At 38.6% G+C, this 19709-nt stretch overlaps 1 protein-coding gene across 2 annotated transcripts; it reads left to right on the top strand.

The window, feature by feature from the left end:
• Positions 1–5734: 5734 nt before the first annotated feature.
• On the top strand, positions 5735–19173 carry LOC147308029 (leukotriene B4 receptor 1-like). Of its 2 annotated transcripts, XM_086272288.1 has the most exons (6): positions 5753–5852; positions 6229–6327; positions 8232–8829; positions 9809–10009; positions 10129–10172; positions 17521–19173. In XM_086272288.1, the coding sequence occupies exons 3-6, from the start codon at positions 8251–8253 to the stop codon at positions 17783–17785; spliced, it is 1089 nt and encodes a 362-aa protein (XP_086128414.1). In that variant the 5' UTR covers positions 5753–5852; positions 6229–6327; positions 8232–8250; the 3' UTR covers positions 17786–19173. The 2 variants fall into 2 exon arrangements, with proteins under 2 accessions (XP_086128415.1, XP_086128414.1); XM_086272289.1 differs by lacking the exon at positions 6229–6327 and having other exon boundaries at positions 5735–5852.
• The last annotated feature ends 536 nt before the right edge of the window (positions 19174–19709 follow it).

A 19709-nucleotide genomic window follows, 5' to 3' on the forward strand; every position in this document is an offset into this window, starting at 1 on the left:
CTCTCTCATTCCGCCTCTATATCATTTTCACTTCAGGCGAGTTTACAGGTATTTATTTTAAACAGCTTTATTTTTCTTTCTGTTATCGAGATAGATCGATTAAGACTTTGATAAAGATATAAAATAAAAAAACTAAATGTGCATTGTCCATTGTCACTTAGAGGATAAGCATTTATTGTATTGTAATCTGCATGTGTATGTTCTGAATGATTTTTTATTTATTTATTTTTTTTGCATAGATGACAAAAGTACTCTCTTATAAACACTGAATCCTAAAAATCTATGTGTAAGCAGTGCTGTACATTTCCAGCAGTTCAGAGATAGGACACTGCTATAAATGGAAAGATTTAAAGGGCTGTGAAACTGTAAAGTTGAATGGCTAATAAATTGTTTAAAGCAACACTGCAGTATGATGGATGAGTGCAAAAGACAGGAGGAGCTGCTGAGTGTCAAGTATATGGGAGGAGAAGACAGAAGGAATGATTCCCGTGGATGTGTTGCCCTCGTGTGGTGAAAGCTAGAATAATTTTACCGTAACTTTCCTAAAAAGCAAAGCGAAGTGAATTTTCAAAGTGAAATTTACCAAAAATGATCAGTAAAATGATTTTGGCAACATGATTTCCGTTATACATCAGATTTGCTGTCTTTTTTTAATGCTGCTTTTATAACTCAGTGTCTCTCTGGGATTGATAAAGTTCCTGTGCTCTGTCGACACAGGAACCACTCCACTCAGGAACCAATCCCAACCACTCCACCACCATGGTTGATATTTCGTTTCGTTCATTTTGTTGTAAGTGAGAAAACTTACAAATTCATCAGAGGCCCAAATAATTATTTCTCCTTTTTCCTTTTTACTGGAGGCTGAGTCTTCACTAGTTTTCTTGGCTGACGTTGGGGTTGAGCTAAGGGTTGGTGAGACTGCCACAGGTTAAAGTCTATTATCAAGTTATCCAGTGAATGTCGATAATCTTCTTATTTGTTTACATAATACTTTCTTTTAAGGGGGCTGCTGGTCCCAGACAGACACATTTTCACAGAATCACGTACATCACATAAAATCATATACAAGGTCTTGAATAATCAGGCCCCATCTTATCTTAATGACCTCATAGTGCCATATCACCCCATTAGAGCATTTTGCTTTCAAACTGTGGGCCTACTTGTTGTTCCTAGAGTATTCAAAAGTAGAATGGGAGGCAGAGCCTTCAGCTTTCAGGCTCCTCTTCTGTGGAACCAGATTCCGTTTAGATTTGGGAGACAGACACTATCTCTACTTTTAGTATTAGGCTTAAAAGTTTCCTTTTTGATAAAGCATGTAGTTAGGGCTGGATCAGGTGACCCCGAATTCTCTCTTAGTTATACTGCAGTAGGTGTAGGCTGCTGGGGGAAGTAGTTCTCCTTCAATCACTATTTCTAGTCACTATGTGTAGACCTCTCTGTATTTAATCATTATTTATTACTATCTCTGGCTCTCTTCCACAGCATCTCTTTCATCCTGCCTTCCTCTCCTCACCCAAGCCAGTCATGGCAGATGACTGCAGTTCCCTGAGCCTGGCTCTGATGGAGGTTTCTTCCTGGTAAAAGGGAGTTTTTCGTTCCCACTGTCGCCAAAGTGCTTGCTCATAGGGGGGCGGTCGCCCCATGATCAGAAGGTCAGTGGTTCGAATCCACTGAACGGCTACCCTGAGGTACCCCTGAGCAAGGTACCGTCCCTGCACACCGCTCCCCGGGGGCCTGCTTAGTGGCTGCCCACTGCTTCACTGAGTGAATGGGTCAAATGCGAAGAAAAACAAAAGTGATTTCCCCACAGGGATCAATAAAGTATACAATATTATTACATGACTGTTGGTGTGATTTGACGGTGTATAAATAAAATTGAATTGAAATTCAGGTTTATTTAAAATGTTTAATAAAAAGAAACCCTCAGTTTATTTTGTAAATGAAAGACAATGAACTTCAATAAAAGGACCATCACATCTTTCACTAAATGTTTACTGTATAGGATGAGCACACCGAGTTCATCTTGAAGGGTGACAGATGGTTCTGAGAAACTAAATTACTTCCTTGTTTTACTTTTTTTCAAATTTACACTTTTAGTTCAACTAAAACTACAAACTAAAAATATTATACACAAATTTCCAAGTACTTAATTGTTTGGACGGCACTTTTCCACTTTTACTGACGACTCAAAGCATTGCACACGTTTACATTCAAATCAAAATGATCTGTTTTTATTTTGGTCTGTAGAGCTATTTTCCACTCAAGTTTATTTTAAAATTACTTACCCAAATAAAAGTTCAACTTTTAGAGTTTAATCTTAAAAATAAAACTCTTTAGACATTCTTTTGCAAGTATGTCCTATAGGTCATGATAGGCAGTATTAACGTAGCTCTTTAAAAGTAGTGGGAATAAGTGGACCAGAAAAAACCGGCAGAAGCAGGATAAACTCAACACTTGAGCCCTGCGTGAGTTCAGATGTAAGTGCGTAGTGGTATAAGGAAACACTAATTCATCATGCTGCTGGTGGTTACTCACATATGCCCATGATGAAAGTGTGAAAAGTCTGACAAGAGTGAGTGAAAAAAAAATTACCGTTAACACAGAGTTGAGATGAGGTGAGAATTCCTTAGAATTATTACATTTGGCTTGTTTTAAACATGTTGAAAGCTTTTAAACATGGACAGAGATTTTGCTAAAATACATCTGCACTATAAAAGTCCACTGTTTTTGAGATTTACCTTAATTTATTCTTGACATGAATGCATGACACACTTAAAAGACAAAGTATCCTACCATCAGACTGGATTTTAAACCTGTGACACCAAGAGAAATAATACATTAAAAAAAAGTGAGAAAATTTCACCCGCTGTCTGATTTTTGTTTACATAAACACATTTTCACTGTAAACTGATGTAGAATAATATCAAACTAGAGCATCAAACTCACCAGGCAAGAATGTTTGATGCTAAAGTTTTTCTGGCAGAGGCTATCGAGGCTTGTTTCTACTACGGAAATAAAGAAAAACAAATAAATTACAAGGCGTTTGCTGTTGAAATTCTCAAGTTATTATCAAAATTTGGATTGATTCACTCAAACAGGTTTTTTCCCCTATTTTTCATTTTATTCAGTGGTGCAAACAAACCTGAATAAGGGAACCGCTAAATACACCAAATACATATAATGAATGAACTAATTTCATCTTGAAGAATGGCACGCTGGGAAACTGAACCATTTCCTCACTTTTCTCTTAAAATAAACTATCAAGCATATTTACCATTTCAATTTCTATAAAACATTTTATCCATTCTCAGTTATTTTAAGACCACCTTGCACGGCTACAATCAGAGCCCCCTCCTTTAATTGATATACACTCCAAATATTTTTGACATGTTTCCAAATAATGAATTGTTTGGTCTTTCTTGGACTTTTGGAGTTTTAGGACTGGAACTTTTCTAGTCTTCCTGAACACTTAAAAGTCTTTTACCCATCATTTTGACAATTTGTATCAAAATGATGGAATGCCAGTTCCAGTCCAGGTTATTTTGGTGTTATTTACCCATTTTTTGATATTTAGGTTGAGCTAATGTAAATAAATCATGTTTCAAAATCCAAAAAACGTCAAAAATCCATAGAATCACTCTCACAAATCACATTTTTAAAACTTTATTTGACCAGGAAATGTAACTGTTTTAAGCCAAGACAGGCAGGATCAAACTAGTTTCTTCAGTGGTGGCACTAACTAGACCACAAAGCCGGCACAAGCAGGATAAACTCGGTGCTTGAGACCTGTGTGACATGAAAGATGTAATCACCACAGTGGTTACGGTTGAAACATCGATACTGACGGTGAGAGCTCAGGAGATGTGACAACACTGATATAGTAACAGGATGTTAACGTATAGCCACCCTCAGTTGAGCTCCTTTGGTTGTCAGATGAAGTGCAGTGTAGAAAAATCGTTAATTGAACAGCTTTTTGAAAAGTAAAACGAGTATTTTTGTTTACATAAACACATTTTCACTGTAAACTGATGTAGAATAATATCAAACTAGAGCATCAAACTCACCAGGCAAGAATGTTTGATGCTAAAGTTTTTCTGGCAGAGGCTATCGAGGCTTGTTTCTACTACGGAAATAAAGAAAAACAAATAAATTACAAGGCGTTTGCTGTTGAAATTCTCAAGTTATTATCAAAATTTGGATTGATTCACTCAAACAGGTTTTTTCCCCTATTTTTCATTTTATTCAGTGGTGCAAACAAACCTGAATAAGGGAACCGCTAAATACACCAAATACATATAATGAATGAACTAATTTCATCTTGAAGAATGGCACGCTGGGAAACTGAACCATTTCCTCACTTTTCTCTTAAAATAAACTATCAAGCATATTTACCATTTCAATTTCTATAAAACATTTTATCCATTCTCAGTTATTTTAAGACCACCTTGCACGGCTACAATCAGAGCCCCCTCCTTTAATTGATATACACTCCAAATATTTTTGACATGTTTCCAAATAATTAATTGTTTGGTCTTTCTTGGACTTTTGGAGTTTTAGGACTGGAACTTTTCTAGTCTTCCTGAACACTTAAAAGTCTTTTACCCATCATTTTGACAATTTGTATCAAAATGATGGAATGCCAGTTCCAGTCCAGGTTATTTTGGTGTTATTTACCCATTTTTTGATATTTAGGTTGAGCTAATGTAAATAAATCATGTTTCAAAATCCAAAAAACGTCAAAAATCCATAGAATCACTCTCACAAATCACATTTTTAAAACTTTATTTGACCAGGAAATGTAACTGTTTTAAGCCAAGACAGGCAGGATCAAACTAGTTTCTTCAGTGGTGGCACTAACTAGACCACAAAGCCGGCACAAGCAGGATAAACTCGGTGCTTGAGACCTGTGTGACATGAAAGATGTAATCACCACAGTGGTGACGGTTGAAACATCGATACTGACGGTGAGAGCTCAGGAGATGTGACAACACTGATATAGTAACAGGATGTTGACGTATAGCCACCCTCAGTTGAGCTCCTTTGGTTGTCAGATGAAGTGCAGTGTAGAAAAATCGTTAATTGAACAGCTTTTTGAAAAGTAAAACGAGTATTTTTGTTTGTTTGTTTATTTTGTTTAGTGGTTGTATTTGAGGTTATCTGATTGATTGTGGTTTGCACATGTGGTTTCTCCATTTCAACAGCTTAGAGCAGATGATTACGAAAAACATGGCTTCACTAAAGGTAGACATGCATAACCTGGAATTCCTGGAAGTAAAAGAAAAGGGAAAAAAACCGCGTCATTCACTCAGTCCGTGAGCGGGTTGGGCTTCTCCAAAGTTTCTCTCTTCCCCGTTTCATGGAAAGCTGCATTCCTGTCAGTGACAGAGACTTGTATGAACAAGAATGTTTTGCTTATGCGTGCCTATTCTCTAAAATGCAAGCTTTTAAATTTTATCTATACGCCTCGGGTGCTTTTAATAACAATTGACTCAGGGTGAAAAGCGTCTCAGGAAACAGAGAAATGCATTATGGTACCTCACACTGGAACACGTTATCTTAAAGAACGCATGCTTTTTTATAAATAATAACAGAGTGAAGACTCTGTTTTAGCACAGAAAAAAATTCCCAGGACAATCATACATCGAGATAATACAAAGGTTTCGACAGAAAAGGGGAGCGGGAGAGTTTTAATGAAGGACACGCCTCTCTGAAGCGCTCCCTTAAACCACAGCATGTTACAACCCGCGAGGCGAGATGTTATAGTTTGAGCTCACAGGAGCACTGTCAGGGCTGGTGAGCAGCGGATATTTGAACGATATAGATATCACAAAGAGAAAATAAATCGTGAAAAGGTGAGTGGATTATAAACAAAAACACTTAGCACCTGTTTTTTTGGACCACCCAATTTTTTTGACAAGTGAATTTATTTCAAAGCTAAAAAAATCTTAAAATAATTTTTCTGAAGTCAGTTATTGATACAAAATAACATGTTTTTTAAAACCCATCACATTATCGGAATGCTTAGATGCACATTTATTGGCTTTTTCGCAGTTCTTTACTTTTCAGACTTCCTAAAGTGGATGATAATTTTTCATCTCGTTTATTTCGTTCTCAAATAAATGCCTGAAAATAAATTACTTCTTCTCATCATGTCATGGTATGATGACCAACTTCTGAACCCATAAACTTCCATCACTCACGTTTATGTATTTATTTATTTGTGGTCAGTGGGCACAGATACACAAAGGCTTTTACTACGGTGTGCAAAACTGACTCAGAAGCCAACTGCTTGTACTGCACTTCCAGTGAGAGACTGTAGTGACACAAGTAAGGAAAAAAACTTCAACATGAACCAAAGACTGTTGAAATAATGCTCTTCGATGCAGTATTTGCTGTTAATATCAATGTTTGGTGCTTTTTAATATGCTGTTTATGAGATTATGCTGAATCATTTTCTAGAGCCTTGGATGTAAATAATTTAAAGGCTGCAGTACAGTAGTAAGGTGTGAGCCAACAATTGTTTTTATTTTTGAGTTATTTCTGTACAAAAAGATGTAGAAAAAGATGACTGAAGAAGAAATACTTCCCATGAATCATGACAATCCTTCAACATCCTACGCCTATTGCAACCTAACTAAGGGAGGATTCAGGGTCACCTGATCCAGCTCTAAGAATCTGGTTAGATCTAAGATTTTTAGGGCCAAGTACATCACCTCAGTTTTATCTGAATTTAGAAGCAAAAAATTAGAGGTCATCCAGGTCTTTATATCTTTAAGACATTCCCGCAGTTTAACTAATTGGTGTGTATCATCTGGCTTCATGGAAAGAGAAAGTTAGGTGTCATCTGCATTGCAGTGAAACTGTATGCGATTCTTTCTGATGATACCGGATAAAGGACGCGTGTATAATGTAAACAGAATTGGTCCTAGCACTGAACCCTGCGGAACTCCATAATTAACCTTAGTGTGTGAAGAGAACTCTTTATTTACAAGAACAATTTGGAGTCTATTAGATAAATATGATTCAAACCACTGCAGCACAGTACTTTAATATATATACAGCATGCTCTTATCACTGTAATAAAGTATTATGGTCTACAGTATCGAACGCTGCACTGAGGTCTAGCAGAACAGGCACAGAGATGAGTGAAACTCTTCAAAGAAACCATTCCTCTGCAGATGATCTGTCAGCTGTTCAACAGCTACTCTTTCAAAACATTTTTAGATCAAAGGAAGGCCTAAGACAGCTAGAGATGGCTTTTTAAGTAATGGTTTAATTAGTGACAGCTTGAAGGCCTGTGGTACCAATTATTAGAGATAGGTTGATCATATTTAAGATTGCAGCATTAATTACTGAGGCAGCACAGTGGAAGGGTGGTTAGCACTGTTGCTGCATAGCAGGAAGGTCCTGAGTTCAATTCCACCATCAGGCTGTGTTTTTTCTGTGTGGAGTTTGCATGTTCTCCCCGTGTTTGCATGGGTTCCCTCCAGGTACTCCCGCTTCCTCCCACTGTCCAAAGACATGCAGTTTGTGGGGATAGGTTAATTGATTAGTCTACATTGCCCATAGGTGTGAGTGCAAATGGTTGTCTGTCTCTCTGTGTTAGCCCTGCGAAGGACCCTCGGGAACAAATTAATTTCGTAAGTCGGGGTTCAACTGTAATTATTCCTGCGTCTTTCAGGATCTTACAAGACGACGCATTGACTATTAAATTTGTCGTCGCGATTTTGATAGTCGACGTGATCGTGACTAGTCGACTAATCGTGGCAGCCCTACTGGGAACACAGGGAACTTGGAGCGTGGAGAAAACACAGCGTGATGGGACTGGTTTCCCCAAATCTCTGACCACAACGCTACTGAATTTTTTTGATCTCTGCTTAAAAGTTGTGTCTATACCAAAAAATCCACCAATTTAAATTAACTCTACTATTTATGCCAAGAAGAATGATCAGATAGCTATCCACAATTATACTAGAAGCTTGTTAATGGCTAGCAAAAGCCTTGGTTGAGGTGAAACTTGCTAAGGGATATTTAAACAAATATTAGTGGAGGTGTACATATATATTTGAATCTGCATATACTTCTGACTCTATGTGGATTAGAGAAAACCCAAGCTTTATAAGTGCATGTAGGGAATATGTCTGTTAAGTATGTATGTTGAAGCTCTTTCTTGACTAGTAATTCATGTTTCAATTGGAGAGTCAAAGAAAACCAATGGGTTTTTCTTTCAGGTTCAAAAGTTCACCTAGCATGAACAACATAAGTGTCTCATTCCTGACTGGCCCAAAGACTACTCCTGACCCTGATGAGGAAAATGCTGTGAAAAATGGCTATTCCACAGCCATTGGTGCCCTCATCTTCAGCTTGGTCTTCCTCCTGGGTGTCCCTGGAAATCTCTTCATTGTCTGGAGCATCCTGGCCCGCTGCCGACAACGCTCAGTCACCACCCTCCTCATCCTCAACTTGGCATGTGCTGATGGGTTCCTCATGGCTCTCACCATCTTTTTCATCATCTACCTGGTCATGCAGTCGTGGGTCTTTGGTAACACCATGTGCAAAATTGTGTTCTACCTGTGCAACTCCAACATGTATGCATCAGTCTTTCTGATAACCCTGATGAGCATGAACAGGCTGTTGGCCGTGGTCTTTCCACACACACTGTATCACCTGATCACCAGGAAGGTTGTGAAGAGGGTGATCCTAGGCACATGGGTGCTAGTGATGGCCATTTCCATTCCTTCGTTGGTGTTTCGAGATGTGAAAGAAGAAACTGATGATATGAATCAAACAACATATGTGTGTGCACCCAATCACACACTGCGTAGACATGTAAGTACACTTGTGTTGGTTATTTGTCTGCCACTGATCTGATTAGATTCATAACCATATTTGTTTCCATTATCAAAATGCCTTCTAAAAACCTTCTGCATGTGAGAGCCAGTGAAATAGTGAATGAGGTATTGAACATGATCACGCTTTGAGCAAAAGGGCCAGAATTCTTCATTCATGACTTAATTAATAAAAGAAAAAACGGTTCTTTAAAAGACTGGTTAAATGTTGTTGGGGAAAAAATGCCTTACATTCTCAGATTAAAGGAGGATATTTTGGTTGTTTGTTTATTTCTCCTGAAATGTAGTATATCTCTGTTTAAACTGTAACTATTGATAAAAACTACCGTGTCAAAAAATACTCTTATAATACTCGACATTTTATTAGATATGATTTCATGAACAATTAGACAGCTAAAACATTTGCCTATTTTAACGGGAACACACTATCTGAAACTGAGAGGAAAGAAATATTGCAGATGTGTTTGTTACTGTGTTTAAGGCCTTGGAAGCTGCAGCTTAACTAGTGTTCAAAATGTAGTTAAAATAATTCAAATTACACCAGACTGCACGTTTTTTAAGCCCTTGAGCCCACAACGTAAATACTGATGTGGCACTGCACAAAAGTCTGAAAATCATTTTGCATTGATCCTTCATAAATGTAGTAATGCTCTTCTGTAAAACATTCCTTCTTTACAAGTAAAAGTCCTCCTTAAGTAAGGTGGCAAATTAGAATCAAAATATTCTAAAACTACATAAAGTAAAATGATTTATTTTGCAGAATGCCCCTTTTCAGATCAAAGACCATAACAACATTACTTGATTTTAGGTCTTCAGATGTTTCATTTTGTCCTCTCATTTGACAAAAAAACCCCAGAGAAGTTGATCAGTTTAAACAGTTTCATAATTTTGGCTCTATTTCTTTGTTTTTCATTTAATATCTAAGGAAACAGCTTTTCTTTATATCCTCTCATGTGCAGGTGAGGTTTGAGTACGCCTTTCAGACAGTGGCAGGATTCATTATTCCTTATGCAATCATCATAACCAGCTACGTTCTCATCCTGAAACGCCTGAGGGAGACCAGGTTTCAACGAAATGTCCGCAGCGAGAAACTTATCCTGGCTATCGTCATAATGTTTGGCCTGTTCTGGTTGCCGTACCACGTCATCAACCTGATACAGGTGTGCAAGGGCATCTTCTCTACCAATAACCCAATAACCACATCAAATCTGTTTGTAAATCGATTATCTGAGGATTCGATTGAATACTGAGTGGGTTGGTGTTTTTTTTTCCACCCAAGGTGGCAGCTGCGTGGTACCCAAAAGACTCAGCAACAAGAAAACGGTGAGTAACTGAAGATTTTCATAAACATGGTGCTAAAGTTAGTGAAGTACAATATTGTCATTTTATGCATTATGTCCAGTAATAACAATACTCTGTAATTCAAAGCTGATATATGTAGTCTGTCTCTGTGCATGCAGTGACATACACCTAGATTTAATTTTTACCATCCAGTAAACTGAATATACTATAATTGTAAAGAGTTTGAATGTGCCACCATCTTCAGTATATAATATTATCAAAATATTCCAAAATCTGGAGAAATCTCAATATCCGGGCTTCATGTGACACTGCACTAAAAGCAGGCAGGATTCTGTTGTGGAAAATCACTGCAGGGGTTCAGGACCACTTCCAGAAATCTCTCTGTGAATACCATGTTCACCTTACCATCCAAAAGGTTGAAGCTCTAACAAACAAGAGACAGAGTATCGTATCGTCACTGATTTCTAGACTCGATTCGATTCCAATTCACAAGGTCCCGATTCAATTCGATCCATGATTCGATTCAATTCAATTCAATTTTGACCCAGACAGTCAGAGATATTATAATTCTGATCATTTATCAATACTGGCACTTGTGAGACTTCATCAGAGATGTAAGCAACACAGAAGATGCCTTTGTGTCAAAGTAACTGAGGGTAAAACACAGAAAAAGATTAAGGAGAGTTTCCTGGCCTGGCTTTTTATAGCAGATAACCTAAAATATATATATACAGTGGGGCAAAAAAGTATTTAGTCAGCCACCGATTGTGCAAGTTCCCCCACCTAAAATGATGACAGAGGTCAGTAATTTGCACCAGAGGTACACTTCAACTGTGAGAGACAGAATGTGAAAAAAAAATCCATGAATCCACATGGTAGGATTTGTAAAGAATTTATCCGTAAATCAGGGTGGAAAATAAGTATAACAAAAATACAACTCAATACTTTGTAACATAACCTTTGTTGGCAATAACAGAGGTCAAACGTTTACTATAGGTCTTTACCAGGTTTGCACACACAGTAGCTGGTATTTTGGCCCATTCCTCCATGCAGATCTTCTCGAGAGCAGTGATGTTTTGGGGCTGTCGCCGAGCAACACGGACTTTCAACTCCCGCCACAGATTTTCTATGGGGTTGAGGTCTGGAGACTGGCTAGGCCACTCCAGGACTTTCAAATGCTTCTTACAGAGCCACTCCTTTGTTGCCCGGGCGGTGTGTTTTGGATCATTGTCATGTTGGAAGACCCAGCCTCGTTTCATCTTCAAAGTTCTCACTGATGGAAGGAGGTTTTGGCTCAAAATCTCACGATACATGGCCCCATTCATTCTGTCCTTAACACGGATCAGTCGTCCTGTCTCCTTGGCAGAAAAACAGCCCCATAGCATGATGTTTCCACCCCCATGCTTCACAGTAGGTATGGTGTTCTTGGGATGCAACTCAGTATTCTTCATCCTCCAAACACGACGAGTTGAGTTTATACCAAAAAGTTCTACTTTGGTTTCATCTGACCACATGACATTCTCCCAATCCTCTGCTGTATCATCCATGTGCTCTCTGGCAAACTTCAGACGGGCCTGGACATGCACTGGCTTCAGCAGCGGAACACGTCTGGCACTGCGGGATTTGATTCCCTGCCGTTGTAGTGTGTCACTGATGGTGACCTTTGTTACTTTGGTCCCAGCTCTCTGCAGGTCATTCACCAGGTCCCCCCGTGTGGTTCTGGGATCTTTGCTCACCGTTCTCATGATCATTTTGACCCCACGGGATGAGATCTTGCGTGGAGCCCCAGATCGAGGGAGATTATCAGTGGTCTTGTATGTCTTCCATTTTCTGATGATTGCTCCCACAGTTGATTTTTTCACACCAAGCTGCTTGCCTACTGTAGATTCACTCTTCCCAGTCTGGTGCAGGTCTACAATACTTTTCCTGGTGTCCTTCGAAAGCTCTTTGGTCTTGGCCATGGCGGAGTTTGGAGTCTGACTGTTTGAGGCTGTGGACAGGTGTCTTTTATACAGATGATGAGTTCAAACAGGTGCCATTCATACAGGTAACGAGTGGGGGACAGAAAAGCTTCTTACAGACGACGTTACAGGTCTGTGAGAGCCAGAGATTTTCCTTGTTTGAGGTGACCAAATACTTATTTTCCACCCTAATTTACGAATAAATTCTTTACAAATCCTACCATGTGAATTCATGGATTTTTTTTTCACATTCTGTCTCTCACAGTTGAAGTGTACCTCTGGTGCAAATTACTGACCTCTGTCATCATTTTAAGTGGGGGAACTTGCACAATCGGTGGCTGACTAAATACTTTTTTGCCCCACTGTATATATGCAGTAGATCAAAAATGGAAGAAAAGCACAAATCAGTATATGAACATTACTGATGCTGCTGAAGTGAAGCTGTGCATTCAGAGGGTTTATTAGAGACACTTAAAAAAACAAAAACAAACAGCGGCCGACAGTGCTGTTAACAATGGTAGACTGGTGTGTAATGGGAAACTGTTCTTGAAGTACACTGAGAGAGAGCAAGAGAGAGAGAGCTGTGCAGGAATTGTGATTTTATAATAATAATAATGGATACTTTATTGATCCCCATGGGGAAATTACTTGTTTTTCTCTGCATTTGACCCATTCACTCAGTGAAGCAGTGGGCAGCCCACTAAGCAGGCGCCCGGGGAGCAGTGTGTAGGGACGGTACCTTGCTCAGGGGTACCTCAGGGTAGCCGTTAAGTGGATTCGAACCGCCGACCTTCCGATCATGGGGCGACCACTTTACCTACTGAGCTATCCCTGCCCCCTTTATTGTGGTGGAAGCAAAACAGCAAAAGTCAGAGCGAATTAATGGCGATGTTTATGAAATGTGAAGCATAGTTTTGATCTTCTTTTGCTGCCAGTCAATTTAGTTTGGAGAGTGACAAAACCTGCAGCTTCAGAAGGTGTGAGCTCTCAGCTTTCAGCCCCAGTGGGTGAGAAAGCCGACATCTCACAGATTCTGAAGCATCGGCTCTGCGCATTGTGTTTACATCTTTGTGTGGAATCCATTTACCTGCTCTCACTTGCTTTTTTAGCTGTTTGGTGGTTGTTGAAATAGTTTTGTGAGTTTTAACCTGAGATTCTGGCATTTCTGGCAAAATACATGTATATTTAAAAGTTGATTCAGGATTTAATGAATCAATATCACTTTATTCAAGCTAAAATTTTAATTTTCTGATTGTAGCAGTCCCCCGGACCAAGGAAGAAATAGAGAGAGCCTCGACGGGTGCAGTAATTTTTACTTTGAGATTCATTCAGAATCTAACAGTGCGCCAGGTGCGCCAATGCACCGTGAAAACTAAACAGAAACACAAAATACATTTTCTTAGACGCTTATTACAAATATGAACTCAAATAAAGCAGAAAATACAACAAAATATCAATTAAGCAAAGAAATACAACTTAAAACATGTACCTCGCTCCGCATTCCAAGGGCTGCAAATTGTTCGTTTCGCTAGAGTCCGGTATCACGCTGCTTCACGCTTCATTGATATGGAACGCCAGGACTGCCATAATGAATTAATTAAATACACCATTAAATAATTAATTAAATGTGGCAATAATTAATTAAAATTGGAATTAATTAATTAAATAAATAGTTATGATATATGTAATTAATTAATTATTGACACATTTAATTAATTATTTATGTATTTCACGTTTTAATTAATTATTGACACATTTAATTAATTAATTATTGACACATTTAATTAATTATTTATGTATTTCACATTTTAATTAATTATTGACACATTTCATTAATTATTGACACATTTAATTAATTATTTAATGATATATTTATTTATTTCATTTTGGCAGTCCTGGCGCCTGGCTCTCATCATGAAATAATTTTATCTGTCAGCCTCACCCATCAAACTCAGGGGGCGGGGTTAACGCTGATCGAGTCAAAACCATTGCTTTGGCCTGGTGGCCATTGTTTCTAGCACACAACAACCGGCATGTGGAAGCTAACAGAACTGAGCTTTGAAAAACCCTGTTTGTGTGTCACCAAATACCGTTTTAATATTTTTTTAGCCGAGAATGTAGTGGTTTAATCTTCATGTGTCTGGTCGGTTTGTCAAGATACAGCCTCTTTGCAAAAGTGTTTCGATGATTTCGGAGATGTCTGCCCAGTCTCACGGCAAAGCGTGGGATAGACCCGCTCGCCTCGCAAGCAATCCCACCGACAAAGCGCAGGCCCCGGTACACAGCTGTAGTAACCCCCGCTGACTTCTTTTACTGAGGTTATATTTATCGATGTTTTATTTCCTGATGTTCTTATGTGTCCTACGTGTTTCAGTCGCCAATTCTGAATTATAACTAACATTAAAAACATGTTTAAGGAGGAGAGAGAGCAAATAAATCTGTTTAACATCTGATCTTTGGGTTTTTGTTCAGTAATCAGCGTGACCTGTGTATAAACGCATAAAAGAGATAACGTTGGTGTTTCCGTCATGTAGTAACTGCTGGCTTTAACTGTACAAAGGTTGTTCGACACTATGAAACACATACAGACTTCATGATGTTCGGCTAATATTTTTATTGTGAATATTAATCATGCTGACCTCGCTCTGTACACCACGCAGCGAGGTCAGCATATCCACGATATCCTCAGCTCCATGAGTTAACACAAAGTTTCCCAGCTGACTATCTAACTGCCAACTATTCCAGAGACGTGAAAATATACAGCATAAAGAAAAGTGTAAGAGACTCAGCAGCAGATTAGAATAACAGTTATAGATTTAATAAATCACCAAATGAATCCAAGAAACGAGCAAACCTGTTCCGACAATTTGAATTTGTATTCCCTCAGCTGCAGACTCGCTGCTGTTTAAATGTTTGAAAAGGAAGATTAGATATAAACAAACGTCAAACATAGACTCAGTCTGCCTTCACATTTGATATGAGGCCAGCACGTATAGTGGCCTCAGCAGGCTATTACTGAAATACACGTGCTATATCATAAACTATGATATAAACAGGGAGGTCCTATTAACATGTTTAGTTTTAAAGGACACCTTCCTGCCTTTAGTCTCATTCATGAGCAGTATTCGTTTTCTTCTAACATCCAGAAGTCTGCACGATGTGTTTCATAGTTTGTAACAAGCCTTTGACAGGTAAACATAACATGACCGAAAAAGCAAAAAAAAAAAAAAAAAAAAAAGAGAGAGAGAGAGAGAGAGTGTTGACATAAGAAGAGAAAATGCTCTCAATTATGGAGACAGGCAAATGGTTCATTTATGTTTGATGTGTGTTTATTCCTCCCTAAATATCGTCGGTGAAGTTTGCCATGCACGTCAGATTTTCCTGCGCATTTTTATACCTCTGCCAACAGAGAGAGAAAAAAAATCACATTCTAACAGACAGCTGGTGCTTAGAATACAGTTGAATAACTATTAAAAAACAGATGATATTTAGATGATAGTTCAGTCTAACACATGTGCCAGTGAACCATTAAACGTCTGTGAAACTATGCAGTTATGAAACGTAACTTTAACCTCAGCCAAACCGATTTGCTCAGTTGTAAATAAAACAGCGAAGTAAACGTGACCCGACAGACAGAACCTGAGTGAATGAAGTCCAGCGTTTAACCACTGAGAGCTAAAACTCAGCTGAGGTTTGAAAGCTGTGTGCCGGTGATTGGACATCAGCCGCTGATGAAGCTGGTTCGCCTATAAAGTGCTCTGTAAGGAAACAAGCTCCAGCAGCTCTGCGCTCGGGGAAAACACTATATTTACTTATCTTGTGCAGAAAAATGCGCTGACATTGCGTTATATCGAGCACCGGCTGCCCAGTTAAACTGTGACTATCACCAGGTAACTCGGCGTGTTTCTTGAATTAGCAGCAGGTGTTAAACAGCTGACAGATGAGGAGGAGGATGCATGCAGGTAAACTGAGGGTCTGTTGAGCTGATCGCTGGTTTCGTGAGAAAAATGTCAGCTCGTTCTTTATGTTACAGAAGCACAGAGACACAAGACCAGGCGGAAAGAGACGATCGTTCGGTGAAAATGAGAATCTGCGAATGCAACATGTGGAACACGGAGAGTGGAATATGTAAACAAACCGGTTAATGTACCCCCTCGGTGCGCTCTGCATGCTAACTGTTAGCAGAGCTAGTGAAATCTCTGAAAACATCTGAGCACTTTTGCAAGCATGTTCTATGTTGACAACCTGACCAGACATACGGCGCGACATTCGCGGCTAAAACACTGTTAAAAGTGTAGCTGGTGACAGAAAAACGGGGTATTTTAAAACTACACCACCACCATTGCTGCCTGTGATTTGATCTGCATTCTGGGATAACTGGCTGCCCCAAGTCTACACAAGCAATCGATTATCTAGGATCGACCTGTTTTGACTTACTTTGCACGGCAACCAATCAAATGTTAGAGAAGCTGCATGGGCAGCGTTAACCCCGCCCCCTGAGTTTGATGGATGAGGCTGACAGATAAAATTATTTCATGAGGAGAGCCAGGCGCCAGGACTGCCAAAATGAAATAAATAAATATATCATTAAATAATTAATTAAATGTGTCAATAATTAATGAAATGTGTCAATAATTAATTAAAATGTGAAATACATAAATAATTAATGAAATGTGTCAATAATTAATTAATTAAATGTGTCAATAATTAATTAAAATGTGAAATACATAAATAATTAATTAAATGTGTCAATAATTAATTAATTACATGTGTCATAACTATTTATTTAATTAATTAATTCCAATTTTAATTAATTATTGACACATTTAATTAATTATTTAATGGTGTATTTAATTAATTCATTATGGCAGTCCTGGCGTTCCATACATTGAGAGCTGCCTACTGGGAAATGTGCGCCACAAAACCGGTCTGAGCTGGAAGTGCAGCTTGCCGCTAACTAAACAACAGAGCCCTCTACTGGACACTACGCGTAGCTGTTCAGGCTTAGATCAATAAACAAAACTGGACCTTTACACTGATTTTAATCGGAAATTCAATTATCGAAACCCACCCCTAGTTGAGACTCCTCCTCTGGACATGTGCAGAGGAGGAGTAGTAGGTAAACTGGATTACAGATATGCAATAAGGAGCTGCCAGGAAGGAGAAAAAGACCGCAGAGAAAATTCAGAATGAGAATACTTTAATTATCCCTGGGGATTATGCGGTTGCAGAACCCTGAAGGGAGAAGCCAAAAGAATAATAATAAAAAGACTCAGAAAGCATCTTTTTATGGAAGGTCTCCATATGTCTTGATACTGCAGGTGATGATTAAGGGGTCCTTGAGTCACTCTGTACAAAAACAATCACCATCAATGTGAAAAATGCAACTTTAACTTTCTTCCGTGCAGATTGCAGGATTTTGCCGACTTAACCCGAGCGGTGACCTCAGCTTTGTCCTTCATCAGCAGCTGTGCTAACCCGGTCCTCTACACCTTTGCCGGTAAATCCTATATCAAGAATAATGGCTTTGCCTTTATGGCTAAACTGTTTGAGGGAACATCATCGGAAACAGGACCCAAAACCACCCGGTTCACAGCAACAGACGATCTGGGAAAGAATAACGTTGATTCTGAAAATCATACACTGGCTTCTACTCAACAAAATCGATGTTGAATTAACTTAATGCACTTAACAGACTGTATATAAATGAGAACATTTAAAATTGTGTAAATCTTTAAACGGAATATGTAGCTTGAGCATTTGAGGCTACAGACGATAAGCACCAGCACAGTATATTTAGAATCTGATAACAGAGTTTAAGTGAAAGTCAGAGGCACAGGCACAGCTGGGCTACTTTTGCCTGCATGCACCTGAATATCTGTAAAGTGTATAGGACTGTACATACTTTTTTTTGTGTGTCACATTATGTGTATGTGAGAATGCTACCTAACATAGAAAGCAGACTCAGCTGAGTGTTTTCATGCTTAGTGTGTTCATTTATAGTCAGGTGAATGAATGAAGATGGGACGGTTGGGGAAGTTTGCGAAGTTTGGCCTTACACAGAGACACAGATTGAATGGTTTATATGACACTGTGTGGGATGTGTTCATGTGATGTGTGTGTGTGTGTGTTTTAAATGCAACGGTTAAGAATTGTAAATGGCTGTACCCAAAAGGCAGACTCACAAAATAAAGCTCAGTAGGTTGATTTATAATGATATAACTATATAAAATGAGCTGACAAAGAGTGATGTAGCCTAGGTGGGCCTAGGACGTAGTCTAAGAGGGTCATGAGAGAGAAAACAAGTGTAAGTGATGACTTGCAGGGAGGAGAAAAAAGTTCAGCTCAGAGGAGACATTGTGAAGTATTCCTCAAGGCAGGCCTAATCAAAATTAGGTTTTTGGGGCCTTCTATTACTGTCAGTAATACTGCTTAGTGATCATTCACACACCTACTATTATCCTATTTCATTTTCTAATGTTCCATTATAAATATGCTTGTGAAACTAGATGTGAGAACTTTTTGTTGTTGTTAGATTGAGCTTTAGCACTGTAGATTACAAAAAATCAAAAAAACAATTTGCACACTTGCAGAAACATAATTCAAATAATATTTAGCAAAGTCAGCATCTCCCCCTAATGGCCACACAGAGAAGCAATATACAAAACCTCAAAGAGCTGCACAGTTGCAGCAGTGTTGTTTGCATCATCTTATTGCCAGCCTGGAAAGTTTAACCCATCTATGACTTTAATCTGAATTGGTAGTAAGTTCAGCTGCAAGTGTGCCTGGGATTGATTTACACTTGATATTCAGTGTGATATAATATTGTAATGATTGTTAAAGGCTATTCTACTGTGACAGGTTGACTACCTGTGTGCACTGTTGTTGTTTCTTTAAGAGACATGTTTGGTTGCGCAGCAGGAAATGTCAGTGAGTGTGTGCAGGAAGAGAAAGGGAGTTCTTGTTGTTCGGAGCTGGAGAGGAGTTATACCGGAGGTCTGTCTTAGGGGTTAACAGCCCGTGTTTCTCTACCTACACAATAAACCGTGGTGAGATCAAAACGTCTGGTTCTTGAGAGCATGTGTGAACATTATAATATTAACTAGGATACTGAATGTCATAGGCCAACTAAAATTAACAAAATAGAACAACAAAATTGTATTTACTATAAATACATCAGCTGCCTTATTATTTTTGGTTTAAAAAAAACTGTAACAGCTTTCTGCAACAATTTGAAGTGCAACAACACAGCACTACAAAAATTAGACTAATGATTAAAAGCAATTCAATGAACCTATGTACTTAAAACATGGAGCTTGCCTGCTCAAGCACTTGCCTTGCTTGTCCAGAGGGAAATGCCTCTGTGGGATCCACAGGCTGACTTTGGGCTTTTGCTAAATGTTGCGTACTAGACTTACTCACCACTCAATGCATTTTACACGTTTAAATAGACAATTCGCTGAAAAATTTGAATCATATGTATTTCTGTTATTTCATTTTATTCTTATTTTAAAATATCTGTGATTTATGCCATCTGTTAATATAATGATGTTTGCCTGATGGTGCTCAATGTGCAAATTTTACATTGATTTGTTTA

Source organism: Aulonocara sp. 'chitande type north' Nkhata Bay, linkage group LG18 (genome assembly GCF_057382095.1).
Source record: "Aulonocara sp. 'chitande type north' Nkhata Bay isolate Kocher_YH1m ecotype deep benthic linkage group LG18, A_spYH_male_GT1.1, whole genome shotgun sequence".
NCBI classification, from domain to species: Eukaryota; Metazoa; Chordata; class Actinopteri; order Cichliformes; family Cichlidae; genus Aulonocara; species Aulonocara sp. 'chitande type north' Nkhata Bay.